Genomic DNA, 14,704 nt, shown 5'->3' with positions numbered 1-14,704 from the left:
AGTCCAAAGGTGTACTGGTTAGTAGGTTAATTGATCATTGTAAGTTGTTCTATGATTAGACTAATCTTAAATAGATTAATGGCTGGGTGGTACAGCTCATTAGGCCAAAAGGACCTTTTCTGCACCTACATCTCCCAATAAATAAGTAGATTTCTCAACTTTCCAAACACCAAGAAATGTTCTCTTCAATTTCAAATGAGCTCATACTCAAACCATTGCTTGGGTAACGTGATACCACATCACTTCCAGGTTCAATATTCCTTTCATGAAATCTGGTGCCCAAATCTGAAAACAGTAATCCAGTAGCAGCCATTTGTCATTGTAGCTGTTGCTAGGGTTACCACTGAATTTATTTGTTGTATTTTGAAGTTTTAAAATCTATGTACTAATAACATGGCAATTTGATTTGCCTCACCAGACATCATCTATCTCCATGAGTTTCTGTATATATTTCAGATTTCGAGCATCTATACTTTATTGCTTTTACATTCTATTATTAATTTGTTCTTGGTATTTTAGAGATATTTTAAAACTGGGCCAAACTTTTTTAGGTAGTGGTTAAGGTGCTCATGTGACTTTCAAAGACATTCAAAGACAAAGAGTCCTTACAAAGACATCAAACTTGTTTTAATGGACATCAAACACGAAAGGCTGGTGGAACTCACCGTCTGGCAGAATCTATAGAAAAGAATAATAGCTGATGTTTAGGGCCCAAAAATGTCAACTATTTATTCCCTCCACAGATGCTGCCTGACTTGCTGAGTTCCTCCAGCACAGCCTATGTGCTGCTCAAGATTTCCAGCTGGTGCAGAATCTCTTGTGTTTATCATTTTAAGGGATCTGCCTCTCTTGTTCATCTATCGATCTATTTACTTAATAAGAGGTGCAGCTCAGAACAGACCCTTCCAGTCCAACGAGCCACACTGCCCAGAAAACCACCTATTTAACTCTAGCCAAATCACAAGACAATTTACAAGGAGCAATTAACCAACCCCCCTCTGCGTTTCAGCCTGGCTGGGAGTGTCAATTCCGGTGATGAATCTTCGCCCACTTAAAGGTCTTGGTCTGCTTGTGCTTCAGACAATTGTAAAATCTGTAGATCACTAAGTTGATTTAAAAGCACATTGCGTAAAGGGAAATTACATGCTGCAGATTGCAGTGAGAGTAACTCAAGAGGTATAAGTATTGGCCACAGCCTGCTGAAGGTCACCATGGTTCACCAGCATTATCTTGCTCCATCCACTTCAAGCAGGCTTCAATTATACCAATGCCTGAGAAGAATGTGGTGACCTGCCTTAATGACTATTGTCCAGTAGCACTTACTTTACATCCACAGTGATGAAGTGTTATGAGAGCCTGATGAAACATATCAACTCCTATCTGAGAAGCAAGTTAGATCTGTTCCAATTTGTGAACTGGAGCAACAGGTCCAGAGCAGATGCCATCTCATTGGCTTTTCACTCAACCCTGAAACATCTGGACAGCAAAGATACATACATCGGGATGCTCTTTATCAATTACAGCTCAGCATTCAATACCAGTATCCCCTCGAAACTAATCAATAAGCTTCAAGACCTTGGCCTCAATACCTCTTTGTGTAGTTGGATCCTCGATTTCCTCACTTGCAGACCCCAGTCAGTTCGGATTAGCAGCAACATCTCCATGATCTCCATCAGCACAGCTGCACCACAGGGCTGTGTGCTTAGCCCCCTGCTCTACTGGCTTTACAATTCTTACTGTGTGGCTAAGCACAGCTCCAATGCCATTTTTAAGTACGCTGATAACACCACCGTTGTAGGCCAAATCAAAGGTGGTAATGGATCAGCATATAGGAAGGAGATAAATTTGGTTGAGTGGTGTCATACAACCTCTTACTCAATGTCGGCAAGAACAAGATGCTGATTATTGACTTCAGGAGAAGGAAATCAGAGGTCCATGAGCCAGTCCTCATTGGAAAATTAGAGGTGGAGGGGGCCAACAATTACAAAATAAAAGCACAACAGTGCTTCTACTTCCTCAGGAGTTTGCAAAGATTTGGCATGACATCTAAATCTTTATTATACTGCCATAGATGAGTAGTGGAGAGTATAGTGACTGGCTACATAGCAACCTGGTATGGAAACACCAATTGCTTTGAACAAAAAATCCTACAGAAAGTAATGGATACTGCCCAGTCCATCATGGGTACAGCCCGCGTCACCATCAAGCACATCCACATGAAACACTGTCACAGGAAAGCAGCTTCCACTGTCAGGGATCGCCACCACCCAGGACATGTTCTCTTCTCACTGCTGCCATCAAAAAGAGGGTACAGGATCCACAGGACTCACACCACTAGGTTTAGGAACAGTTATTACCCCTCAGCCATTAGGCTTTCAAACCAGAGCAGATAACTTCTCTCAACCTCACTTGCTCCATCTTTCCTCCCACAACTTATGGAGTCACTTTCAAAGATTCTTCATGTCATGTCCTCGATATTTATTGTTTGCTCATGTATTATTATTATTGCTTTCTTTTTGCATTTGCACAGTTAGATGTCTTTTGCACGCTGGTTAAGAGCCCAGTTTGGTGAAGTCTTCCATTGACTATGTTATAGTTATTATTCTATGGATTTATTGAGTATGCCAGCAAGAAAATGAATCTAAGGATGTTATATGGTTGCATATATGTACTTCAATAATAAGTTTACTTTGAACTTTGAACTTTGAACCAGTGCATGTTTGGGCTGTGGGAGGAAACCAGAGCACCCAGAGGAAACCCACACGCTCATGGGAAGGACATACAAACTTCTTACAAAGGATGCCGGAATTGAACTCCAAACTCCAACACCCCGAGCTGTAATAACTGCTACATTACCGTGGTGCCCTGACTTTGTTAATTTTGGACAGCGGTGTGTCCTGCTCTAGGCAGAGCACAGTACGTGTGCTCGCAACACTGTGTGTCCGACAGAGTGATCAGCAGCACGGGGGCTCCACAGTCTCCCTTTCTCTTCACCATTTACACCTCAGACTTCAACTACTGCACAGAGTCTTGTCATCTTCAGAAGCTTTCGGATGACTCTGCCATAGTTGGATGCATCAGCAAGGGAGATGAGGCTGAGTACAGGGCTACGGTAGGAAACTTTGTCACATGGTGTGAGCAGAATTATCTGCAGCTTAATGTGAAAAAGACTAAGGAGCTGGTGGTAGACCTGAGGAGAGCTAAGGTACCGGTGACCCCTGTTTCCATCCAGGGGGTCAATGTGGACATGGTGGAGGATTACAAATACCTGGGGATACGAATTGACAATAAACTGTACTGGTCAAAGAACACTGAGGCTGTCTACAAGAAGGGTCAGAGCTGTCTCTATTTCCTGAGGAGACTGAGGTCCTTTAACATCTGCGGGACGACGCTGAGGATGTTCTACGAGTCTGTGGTGGCCAGTGCTATCATGTTTGCTGTGGTGTGCTGGGGCAGCAGGCTGAGGGTAGCAGACACCAACAGAATCAACAAACTCATTTGTAAAGCCAGTGATGTTGTGGGGATGGAACTGGACTCTCTGACGGTGGTGTCTGAAAAGCGGATGCTGTCCAAGTTGCATGCCATCTTGGACAATGTTTCACATCCACTACATAATGTACTGGTTGGGCACAGGAGTACATTCAGCCAGAGGCTCATTCCACCGAGATGCAACACAGAGCATCATAGGAAGTCATTCCTGCCTGTGGCCATCAAACTTTACAACTCCTCCCTTGAAGGGTCAGACACCCTGAGCCAATAGGCTGATCCTAGACTTATTTTCCTGGCATAATTTACATATTACTATTTAACTATTTTTGGTTTTATTACTATTTATTATTTATGGTTCAACTGTAATGAAAACCAACTTCCCCCAGGATCAATAAAGTATGACTATGACTAGGATTGGGAGCTGGGTTTCCAATGACAAGGTTTTTCAATCAGCCAAAGATATTCCACCTGGCCTTGTAAAATCAAAGGCTGTGCATATTTTGGGAGCAACCTGCATCTGACTCTTTGAGGATCAGAGATGAGATCACTGTAAACAATGCAAAAACTCAATGAGGTGTAAAGGATGAATGGAATTTTTTTAAGGGCGGTATATAAAATGGATAACTGATTTGCTGCTGGCAGATCTTACCCTAGGATCAATGTGAAAATATGGTCATTGATGCAGACTGTAAATTCCTACTATTTGATCTGCCTTAAATTCTGCCAGTTTACAAAGTTTAATGTCCTTTCTAAACACAAGAGATTACGCAGATGCTGGAGATCTTGAGCAATGCATGCAAAATGGTGGAAGAACTCAGCAAGTCAGGCACTATCAATTGAAATTTCAGGCCAAGACCCTTCATTAGGACTGCAAAGGAAAGGGGCAGAAGCCAGAATAAGAAGCTAGGAGGAGGCGAAGGCATACAAGCTGGCAGGTGATGGGTGATGAAGTGGGGGGAGAGGGAGATGAAGCATGAGCTTGGGAAGTGATAGGTGGAAGAGGTGAAGGGCTGAAGAAGAAGGAATGTGATAGAGAAGAGTGGACCATGGAAAAAAAGGAAGAAGGAGGGAGGTGATGGACATGTGAGCAGAAGGGAAGGGGTGGAATATGAGGTGTTGGTTTTCCAACTTGAGTGGGCAGGAGAGGAGTCCATGGCCCAACACACTGGAATGAGAATGGACATTCGAATTGGAATGGTGAGCCACCAGGAATGAGAATGGGAAGTCCTTGTTGCTTTCTGTATCCAAATTTCAAATATGGACATTTATTTTAATGACAAGGGTCTCAAATCCATGTGTGGAATATCCACATAGGAAATAAAAACAGACAAAATGAATGCTGAAACCTTTCCACTGGAGAGTCTTGAATGCAGGAACGTAGTTGCGAGAAAAGGAATTTAAATCTGGGTGCACTAGAATGCCTTCTCACGGTGGCTGGTGAACCTCTGAAATTCTTTACTCCAGAAGTTTGTGGAGATATTTAAAGAAGAGGTCGATGCAGTTTTGAGACATCTGGGAATTAAGGCCAATGTGAAAGTTGTGCAGAAGAGCAGTGGGCAGATCAGCCATCAATTTGATGAATTATGAGGCAGGCTAAAGATGCCAGGTGGTCTAGCCGTGCTCCCTCTTTCCCATTTCCAGCTTCTCTGTCATCTTTTTGTTTATTCGGTACTATTCTCATCTTTTTGCTTCCATTCCAGATTATGATGTTTGTTCAGGAGCTCCGTGTGAACAGCAGTGCACTGATAACTTTGGCAGAGTGCTGTGCACATGTTACCCGGGATTCCTCTTCGACCGTATGAGGCACAAGAATAGAGAGAAACCTTATTGTCTTGGTCTGTATCAACCTTCAAAACGAATAAGCTCACGCCTGTAACAACCACACATGCACAATGATTACTGCTTCTTACAAACACTTTCCATAACATTTTACAGCATTCAGAAACAACATCTAGCCCATGGCTTCTATTGAACAGTTTCTTTTCTCCATTTAAAATCAGACGCGCGATCATTAGCTAGTTGAAGCAAACCAGAAAATGATGGAAGCACCCAGCAGATCGGGCAGCATCATGGGGAGAGATACGGAGACGGTGTTTTGTAACTTCAAAGCATTAAACTAATTCAAAGGAAAACAGCAGAGCCAAGAGATACCAGTCTAAGTCTGTTCTTTACTTTAAATGAGTCACACACTTATGTTGTAGAGTCATGACGTATGCAATTCACACATTTTAACATATAACGTAATGAATTATTTAAACGAACAAGAATGCTGATTCAAATAATGTATTTCCAATATTAGTCAAATTCTACTGAAATATTAAATACACATTTTGGGTCAAGGATTAGAACTTAATATATCAGAAATTGTTAGAAATGAATATGTGAGAAATCACTTTTTTATTTACTGGTACGACACAGTGACAGGCTATTCCTGTGCTGACCAATTACCCCCATGTGACCAATTAACCTACTAACCTGTATGTCTTTGAAATGTGGAGGAAAGCAGAGCATCAGGAGGAAACTCACGTGGTCACAGGCTCCTTTCAGGCAGCAGCGGAACTGACCCCAGATCGCTGGTGCTGTAATTACGTTAAGCTACGTTACCGTGGTGCCCAATTTGCAGAGGATTAGTTTGGGGGGGGGGTGTGGAATGGTGAGCTGCAGTACATGAAAGGAGTACCAGTGAGAGGGCCCAGACTGAGGTTGGCAACGTGAAAAATATTTTAAAAGCTGACAAAAAAGTTGTAGACAAAATAGGAAAAGAAAGACAGTAGAACAAAAAGGTGAAGCCACATACGTACTGTATGACAAGTTCCCACAACCATCTGTGGTAATGAATTCCACAGATACAAATCCCTTTGGCTGAAGAATTTCCTTGTCGTCTCTATCCTAGAGGGACATCCTTCTATTTTGATGCTATGTCCTATAGTTCTATAAGAAGTATCCTCTCCATGTCCACTCTGTTGAGGTCTTTCAATATTTAATAGGCTTCAATGAGATTCCTACTTATTCTTCTAAACATCTTTGAGTACAGCTCCAGAGCCATCAAATGCACCTCATAAGGTAACTCTTACATCCCTGGGATCATTCTTATGAAACTCCTCTGACCCTGTCCAATGCCAGTTTCTTAGATAATGGGCCCAAAACTACTCATAGTACTCATATATAAGACCATAAGATATAGGAGCAGAATTAAGTCATTTGGCCCATTGAACCTGCTCCACCATTTCATCATGGCTGATCCATTTTCCCTCTCATCCCCAATCTCCTGCCTTCTCCCTGTATCCCTTCATGCCCTGTCTAATCAAGAATCTATCAACCTCCGCCATAGGTAGACCTGATGACTTGGCCTCCACAGCTGCCTGAGACAACGAATTCCTCAAATTCACCAATCTCTGGTTAAAGAAATTCCTCCTCATCTCTGTTCTAAATGGATGCCCCTCTATTCTGAGGCTGTGCCCTCTGGTCTTAGACTCCCCCGTCGTAGGAAACATCCTCTCCACATCCAAGTTTAAGCAGCCCATGTCTTGGCACATTAGCATGGAGCAGCATCTGATAAAATGGTTCTGTGTTGGGATGAATAATTCACTGAGTGCCACATGACTGCAAGATTTGTGCCAGACTTTCTCTTCTTAATGTAAAAATATTGAGATTAATTATAGCTTTCCTTATGCCATTCCACTGAGAACCATTACTCATAGAAGACTGGGTCTCAGACCTGGGAACATTCTGTTTCTCATGACTAAGCTATGGCTATATTGACATGTCAAGTTGTGATGGAAGCTTGAAAGCTCTCATTTACAATGATATTACTATTCATGATAATGATACAAAGAGTACAGGTTGTCTGGTTGCTCTCTCTATAAGGCAGGAAGGAGTCTGAGGAGGAATATATCTTAAAAAGAAAAACCCAAATGCCAAAAGATCTTATAATTAATTGGATCGTAAGACATAGGAGCAGAATTAGACCATCTGGCCCATCGATTCTGCCCTGCCATTTCAACATTTCCCTCTCAACCCCATTCTCCTGCCATTTCCCCATAATATTTCACACCCTGAATAAGACCATAAGATATTTAGCTCAAGTACTAATCAACAATTATGTATTACTAAGTCTGTAGCAGTGTGTGCTTCAAGATTCAAGCTCATTTATTATCATTCTTCAATGCACAAGTGTAACAGAGAATGAATACTCTAGTGAAATGTAAGAGACTACTAGACAGGTATATGGAGGAATTTAAGGTGGGGGGGGTTATATGGGAGGCAGGGTTTAAGGGTCAGCACAACATTGTGGGCTGAAGGGCCTGTACTGTGCTGTACTATTCTATGTTCTATGTAAGTTATTGTTACTTTAGATTCAATGCTGCGTTAAGAAAACCACAATAAACATAAAGAACACAACAAAAACATAATAAATATGAATACATAAGATTAGCTTATGTGCATAGACTGATACTACGTACATAAAGTGACGCTGGGCACAGGAGTGTCTGTACATAAGGTGACTTTAACAAGATCTGATAAAGTAGTAGGGGTGGTGGAGTGTGGAGGGGCGGGTTACATAGAACATGGAACAGTGCAGCTCAGGAACCGGCTATTTGGCCCACAGTGTTGTGCCAATCAGCTTAAAAGCAAATCAAAAACACCCAAACACCGATCTCAGCTACCTATTCCATGTCCATATCACTCAATCATCTTTACATCCATATGTCTATCGAAACATATCCTAAAAGCCTCGAATGTCACCATTCCAGGGAGCACATTCCAGGCATCCACCACTCTTTGATAAAACTTACCCCTTTCATCTCCCTTGAACCTACCCCCTCTCATTTCCAATGCATGCCCCTCTGGTGTTAGACATTTCAACACTGGAAAATAGATATTCCCTGTCTACTCTGTCTATGCTTCTCATAATTTTATAAACGCCTATCAGATCTCCCCTCAGCCTCCGGTGCTCCAGAGAAAACAACCCAAGTTCATGACAGCACGTGCCCGCTAAACCAGGCAGCACCCTGGAAAACCTCTTCTGCACCCTCTCCCAAGCCCCAACATCCTTCCTATAGTGGGCGACCAGGACCGTATGCGATACTCCAGATGAGGCCTACCCAGAGGTTTATAAAGTTGCCACATAAACCCTTGATAGGTTAACGGGTGGAGGTGTTGACCAGCCCCCTCCCCGATGGGAGTGTGATAAACGGTTCATGAGCAGGGCCGCTAGGACCCTTCATGATATTGCTGGCCTTTTCCTGGCACCTTTCTGTAGCTGCAGTAAGTGCTTGATAGTGGGTAGGCTGGCGCTGGTTATGCATTCGGCAATTTTAACTAGTCAACAATAAATAAAAGGGAACTTGGGAGATGGTCCTGTTGACTACTTAATTTGAAGGCAACAACCATTTCTTTCCATGTAATCTGTTTAAATTGATAATGGACAATGTTTGAATAGTTAATAAAACTCCTGCCGAGCATTCTGAGCAGGCGATGTTGGCACCAGCATGTGTGGTGGCACTAGCGGGCTGTCCCCCAGCCAACACGTCCTTCGGGTGTGTTGGTTGTTAACTTAAATGACACATTTCACTGTATGTTTTGATGTACGTGATAAATAAATCTGAATCGAAATTAAAAAATAATAATATTTGACCATTCACTCATTCAGTATTTTAAATGTCTATTTGACAGATATTGATGAATGCACCAAAAGCAATGGAACGGTATGTTCTCATATCTGCCTCAACACTCCAGGGAGTTACCAATGCCTGTGCAAGGAAGGTTTCTATCTCAAAGAGGATGGAAAGACATGCAACAAAATTGAAAGTGGTAAGCTGTAAACTGACCTGTACAAAGGTTGAACGTACTCTGTTTCTCTTCCATTTCTGTCTAATGTTCAAATGAAAAGCATCAAAATGATGGGCAACTCCACTTTATGAATTAAATTCAGATAAGCTGAAAGGTTCATGACCATTCTAATGCTTTTCCCCATGTCCCGTAAGGAAAACTGCTGTTGCCAGAAACTGTTCATAACTCAACTTTGGAAAAGGTAACACAGCTTCAGAAGGTTCACAGATGTTTATACCATTACTTGTAACATAAGTTATTTAAAAAATGTCATTTTAAGATTTCCTTGTGACTGGAATAACTTTTTTGTGAGAAAGGGAGCATGTAAGTCAGTGGACACAAGAGATTCTGCAGAAGCTGGAAATCTTGTTGAACGCACACGAAGTGCTGGAGGAACTCAGCAAGTCAGGCAGCACCTATGGAGGGAAATACATGGTTGACATTTTGGGCGAGACCCTTCATCAGTATTGGAGAGGAAAGAGGAAGAAGCCACAATAAGAAGGTGGTAGGGGAGGGGAAGGTGGGGAAGGAATTCAAGCTGGCTTGTGATAGGTGAGAGAAGGTGGGGAGTGGGGTGGGGGATGAAGGAGATAGTTGGAAGAGGGAAAGGGCAGAAGAAGAGGGAATACATAAGAACATAAAAAATAGGAGCAAGAGTAGGCCATCTGGCCCATCGAGCCTGCTCCACCATTCAATAAGATCATGGCTGATCTGACCACGGACTCATCTCCACCTACCTGCCTTTTTACCAAAACGCTTAATTCTCCTACTATGCAAAAATCTATCCAACTTTGTCTTAAATACATATTTACTCAGGTAGCCTCCACTGCTTCAGTAGGCAGAGAATTCCACAGATTTACCACCGTCTGGGAAAAGCAGTTGCTCCTCATCTCCGTCCCACATCTACTCCCCCAAATCTTGAGGTGATGCCCCTACTTCTAGTCTCACCTACTTTCCTGCCTCTATCTTATCTATCCCTTTCATAATTTTGTATGTTTCTATAACATCTCCTCTCATTCTTCTGAATTCCAGTGAGTACAGTCCCAGTTGATCTCTCCTTATAGTCTAACTCCCTCATCTCTGGAATCAACCTGCTGGACCTCCTCTGTACTGCCTCCAAAGACAGTATATCCTTCCTCAAGTAAGGAGACTGGAAATGCATACAGTACTCCAGGTGAGGCCTCACCAGAACCTTGTACAGTTGCTGCATAACCTCCCTGCTCTTAAATTCAAATTAGAATGGAGGTTAGAATTTAAAAGGAGAAGACAGTAGACCATGGCAGAAAGAGAGCAAAGAAAGGGAGCAGAGTAAGGAGAAGAGAAGAGCTGAGAGGGTAACTAGAATGGGGAATGGAAGAGAGAAGGAGAAGTTACTGGAAGTTAGAGAAACCGATATTTATATCATCAGGTTGGAGGCTACCCAGAAAGAATATAAAGTGTTGCTCCATCAGCCTGAGTTTGGCTTCATCACAGTAGATGAGGCCATGGACCGAAATGCCAGAGATCCTGCTTCTTTCAACAGACAGATAAGGGTGCTCAACAAAGCCCCTCAATCTGCGTCAGGTCTCACCAATGTAGAGAAGCTCACACCTGGAAATCCGGATACAACAGAGCAACCCAACAGACTCCAGGTGACGTGTCGCCTCACCTGGAAGGACTGTTTGGGGACCTGAATGGTAGTTGGGGTTCTGAATGTTGGTCAGAAATAAGTGCCAGGTGGGAGATCATTGGGAAAGGAGGAATGGACAAGGGAGTCATATAGAGAGTGATCCCTGTGAAAAGTGAGGGGGGGGATTGGTAAAGATGTGCTTAGTTGTTGGATCCCATTGGATTTGGTAGAAGCTGAAGAGAATGAAGTGCCAGATATGGAGTAGTAGGTAAGTTAAGGTAGGGAAATCTGTCCCTGGTATGAGGGCAGGTGAATAGGTGAGAACAGATGTGTGGGAAATGGAGGAAATATGGGTGAAGGCAGCATCAACGATGGTAGATGGGAAACCCCACCCTTTGAAAAAAAGAGGACATCTGCTAGAATGGAAATCCTCATCCTGAGAACAGATTCGGTGGAGACAGAAGAACGGAGAGAAGCAAAAAGCATTTTTACAAGTGGTGGGGTGGGAAGGGGTTTAGTCAAGACAGATATGGGTCAGTAGGTTTACAAAAAATAGCAGTAGGGAGTTTTTCTTCATAGATGGAGACAGAGAAATCTAGAAATGGGAGAGAGGTGTCAGAGGTGGACCAAGTAAATTTGAGGGTAGGGTGGAAGTTGGAGACAAAGTTGATGAAGTTGATGAGCTCAGTAAAGGTGCGGGAAGCAGCATGAATACAGTAATTGAAGTAGCAATGAAAAATCCGTGGACCATTACCAGTGTAGCCTTGGAACATGGACTGATCCATGTAATGGACAGAAAAACAGGCATAGCTGGGGTCTATGTGACTGCCCATGGCCACGCCTTTAGTTTGGAGAAAGTAGGAGCAGCTGAAAGAGAAATAAGATTCAGTTCCACTGGATGGAGGAGTAAGGTGGTGAAGAAGAACTGGTTGGGTCTTTGGTCCATAAGGAAGCGGAGACCATTAAGACCTTCCTGGTGGGTTGGGAGGAAAGCAGGAGGTCAGTGGAATGAAGTGAAGATGAGGAGTGTCTTAGGAACCAGTGGTTGTGGAAGAAGATGACCAATAAGAACCAGCAGCAGTAAGGAAAGTCTGAGCCAGAACTGGATCTAGGGGCAATGGGGTCTGCAGCCCTCAGGCAGCTGAGGACAAAGTCTGAGCCAGAGGCAGCAAAGGCCGTGCGAGTGAGTGATTCCTTTTCACATAGGATTGAAATGCAATTGAATGGGTTGTTGTAATATTCTTGCCCATGTGAATGTTATTTCTCAGAAAACCCTTGCCAAAAGCAATAGCGAAGAACTTTTGAGGATAATTTTCACTCTTTGCTGATGTTGTCATGGTCTAATTACTCACCAGTTTATTTTACATTAAGATTTCAGCTGAGATACAGTTGGTGGCACTTTGAGCTAAAAGTATAAAGGTAAAGCACTACCCTAGAGATCTGAGCACAAATATCTTGGCTGACAGTCTCATGTGGTACTGAAGAAGTGCTGAAAACTCAACATTATTGGGTTGGAGGCTAAGATCTTTAGTTAAGTTTTCTGTTGAGAATTCTTGGCCGGGGGTAGCACACACACACGTCGACTTGCCTCTGCCATCCAAACCCACACATTGAATGGGAGATGTCAGAGATAACCGGTGGTCAATTGGCTGTGACACTGGACTCACAACTGTGTCCATCAGTGAAACACAATTGTTCTGAGCTGAGAGGTCGGTTATAACTTGCATCTGACCTCATAGCGTCATGGTAAACTGGTGTGAGCAGCTGAACCGATCCATTTGAATCGGATTGGCCACCTTAAAAGGTAAGTGAGGAGTTTCTTTATTTTTTCCACTTTGTCATTACACTGTATAATAAGACCATAAAAGCAAAATTAGGCCATTCAGCCCATCAAGTCTGTTCTGACATTCTATCATGGCCGATTTACTTTCCCTCTCAAATGCATTAGAATGTACAACTTGGAACAGTACAGCAGAGTACAGGCTCTTCAGCTCATGATGTTGTGTCGACCTTTTAAACTGCTCCAAGATTGAACTAATGCTGACCCTCCCAGATAGTTTGTCATTTTTCTTTAATCCATGTGCTCATCTAACAGTTTCTTAATTGTCCCTAAGGTATTTGCCTCTACCACTATCCTTGGCAATATTTTCCATGTATTGTACCTATCATTCTCTGTGTTAAAAAAATACCTCTGATATCCCCTCCTCCAATCACCTTAAAATTGCCCATTTCCCTGCCTTATCCTCATAACCTTTGACACCCTTACCTATCAAACACCTTTTTAAATACGTATGGCCAATGACTATCTGCAGCAATGAATTTCACTGATTCCCCACCCTCTGGCTAAAGAAATTCCTCCTCATCTCTGCACCAAACGGACGTCCCTCTATTCTGAGGCTATGCCCTCCAGTCCTAGGCCCTCTCACAATCAGATCATTCATTAGTTTCTGGTTGCTTGTTGTTTACTGATTGTTTAAACCTGTTGAATGATCTGTAAATGTCTTTGATTATCCGACATAGTGAAAAACAGTTAAAATGTCTTGTGACTTCATTCAGAGGTCATCAAGGTTGTTCCAGCCTCAGAGAAACCCAGATCTCCAGGTTCTTTGAGGCCATGGACCTGCAGGAGATATGTGCATCAATGAAAAAAACACAGTGGGTGAGTGCAGGTGGCAGGTCTGATCAATTGTGTTTTGACACCTCATTATAGGAAGGATGTGAAAGCTTTAGAGAGGGTGCAGAGGAGATTTACCAGGATGCTGCCTGGATTAGAGAGCATGTCTCATGAGGATAGTTTGAGTGAGCTCACGCTTTTCTCTTTGGAGCAAAGGCGGATGAGAGGTGACTTGACAGAGGTGAATAAAATGATAAGAGCATAGATCAAGTGGACAACCAGAGACTTTATCCCAGGATGGAAATGGCTAAATGAGGGGTTATTCATCTAAGGTGGATAGAGGAAAGTATAAGAGAAATGTCAGTGGTAATTTTTTACACAGAGAGTGGTGGGTATGTGAAACACACTGCCGGGGAGGTGATGGAGACAGATACATTAGGGATATTTAAGAAACTCTTAGATGGGCACATGGATGATAAAACGATGGAGGGTTCTGTAGGAGGTAAGGGTGAGATTGATTTTAGAGCAGATTTAGAGCAGGTAGACACAACATTGTGGGCCGAAGGCCTGTACTGTTCTGTGTTCTAAATGCAAAATCAGCATCTGGTCATTGCCATGTTTCTGTTTTTGCGAGAGCACTGTGCCTAATGGACAGTCACGTTTCCTATTCAACAGGAATGATTAAACCAAGGGCCTCACCTCAAGAGCTCCTCATTAAATGGGCAACCCTGAAAGAGATAGGAATGCAATAAAATATACACACGTCTTTATTTCTTCAACCTTGAGGGGTTTACAAAATTAATTCAATCCACGGTCCTTTGGGTGACCTCTGATTCGTAACAAGGATCCTGTTATGTTGTACACTGAATAATCTTGTTAAATGACAGATTCATGCTCTATTAGTCTATTGAGAGAAAAGCTATAGTATCCTATCAAGTGTGGTTCTTACGGATTTCGGGCACGTTTTAGTTTTAGTTTGTCCGCAACCAAGGTAATACCTAAAAGGGACGTGTAGGCTGCTGAATCAGGAGACCAGAAATCCTTTTTTTTCCAGGGAAGTCACCTCTCCCCTTAAACCCCGAAAAACTTACTTCCCAAAATGTTGCAATAAAATTAAGATAAACTTGAAAATTGTCCCCCTGGGTTTTATAAACTAGGGT

General features: G+C 42.7%; 1 protein-coding gene across 1 annotated transcript in view; it reads left to right on the top strand.

Annotated features, from left to right (window-relative positions):
- ccbe1 (collagen and calcium binding EGF domains 1) overlaps nt 1-14,704 on the top strand; it is a 441,930-nt gene that overhangs the window by 373,707 nt on the left and 53,519 nt on the right. Inside the window, exons 4-5 of the mRNA XM_072251756.1 lie at nt 5,190-5,324; nt 9,166-9,303. Of these exons, the coding sequence (XP_072107857.1) occupies nt 5,190-5,324; nt 9,166-9,303 (273 nt within the window). The remainder of the gene's footprint in view (nt 1-5,189; nt 5,325-9,165; nt 9,304-14,704) is intronic.

The sequence above is a fragment of the Mobula birostris genome, chromosome 3 (assembly GCF_030028105.1).
Source record: "Mobula birostris isolate sMobBir1 chromosome 3, sMobBir1.hap1, whole genome shotgun sequence".
Lineage (NCBI taxonomy): Eukaryota > Metazoa > Chordata > Chondrichthyes > Myliobatiformes > Myliobatidae > Mobula > Mobula birostris.
The sequence above is the reverse complement of the archived record's forward strand: the minus strand, read 5'-3'. Positions and strand labels throughout refer to the sequence as shown.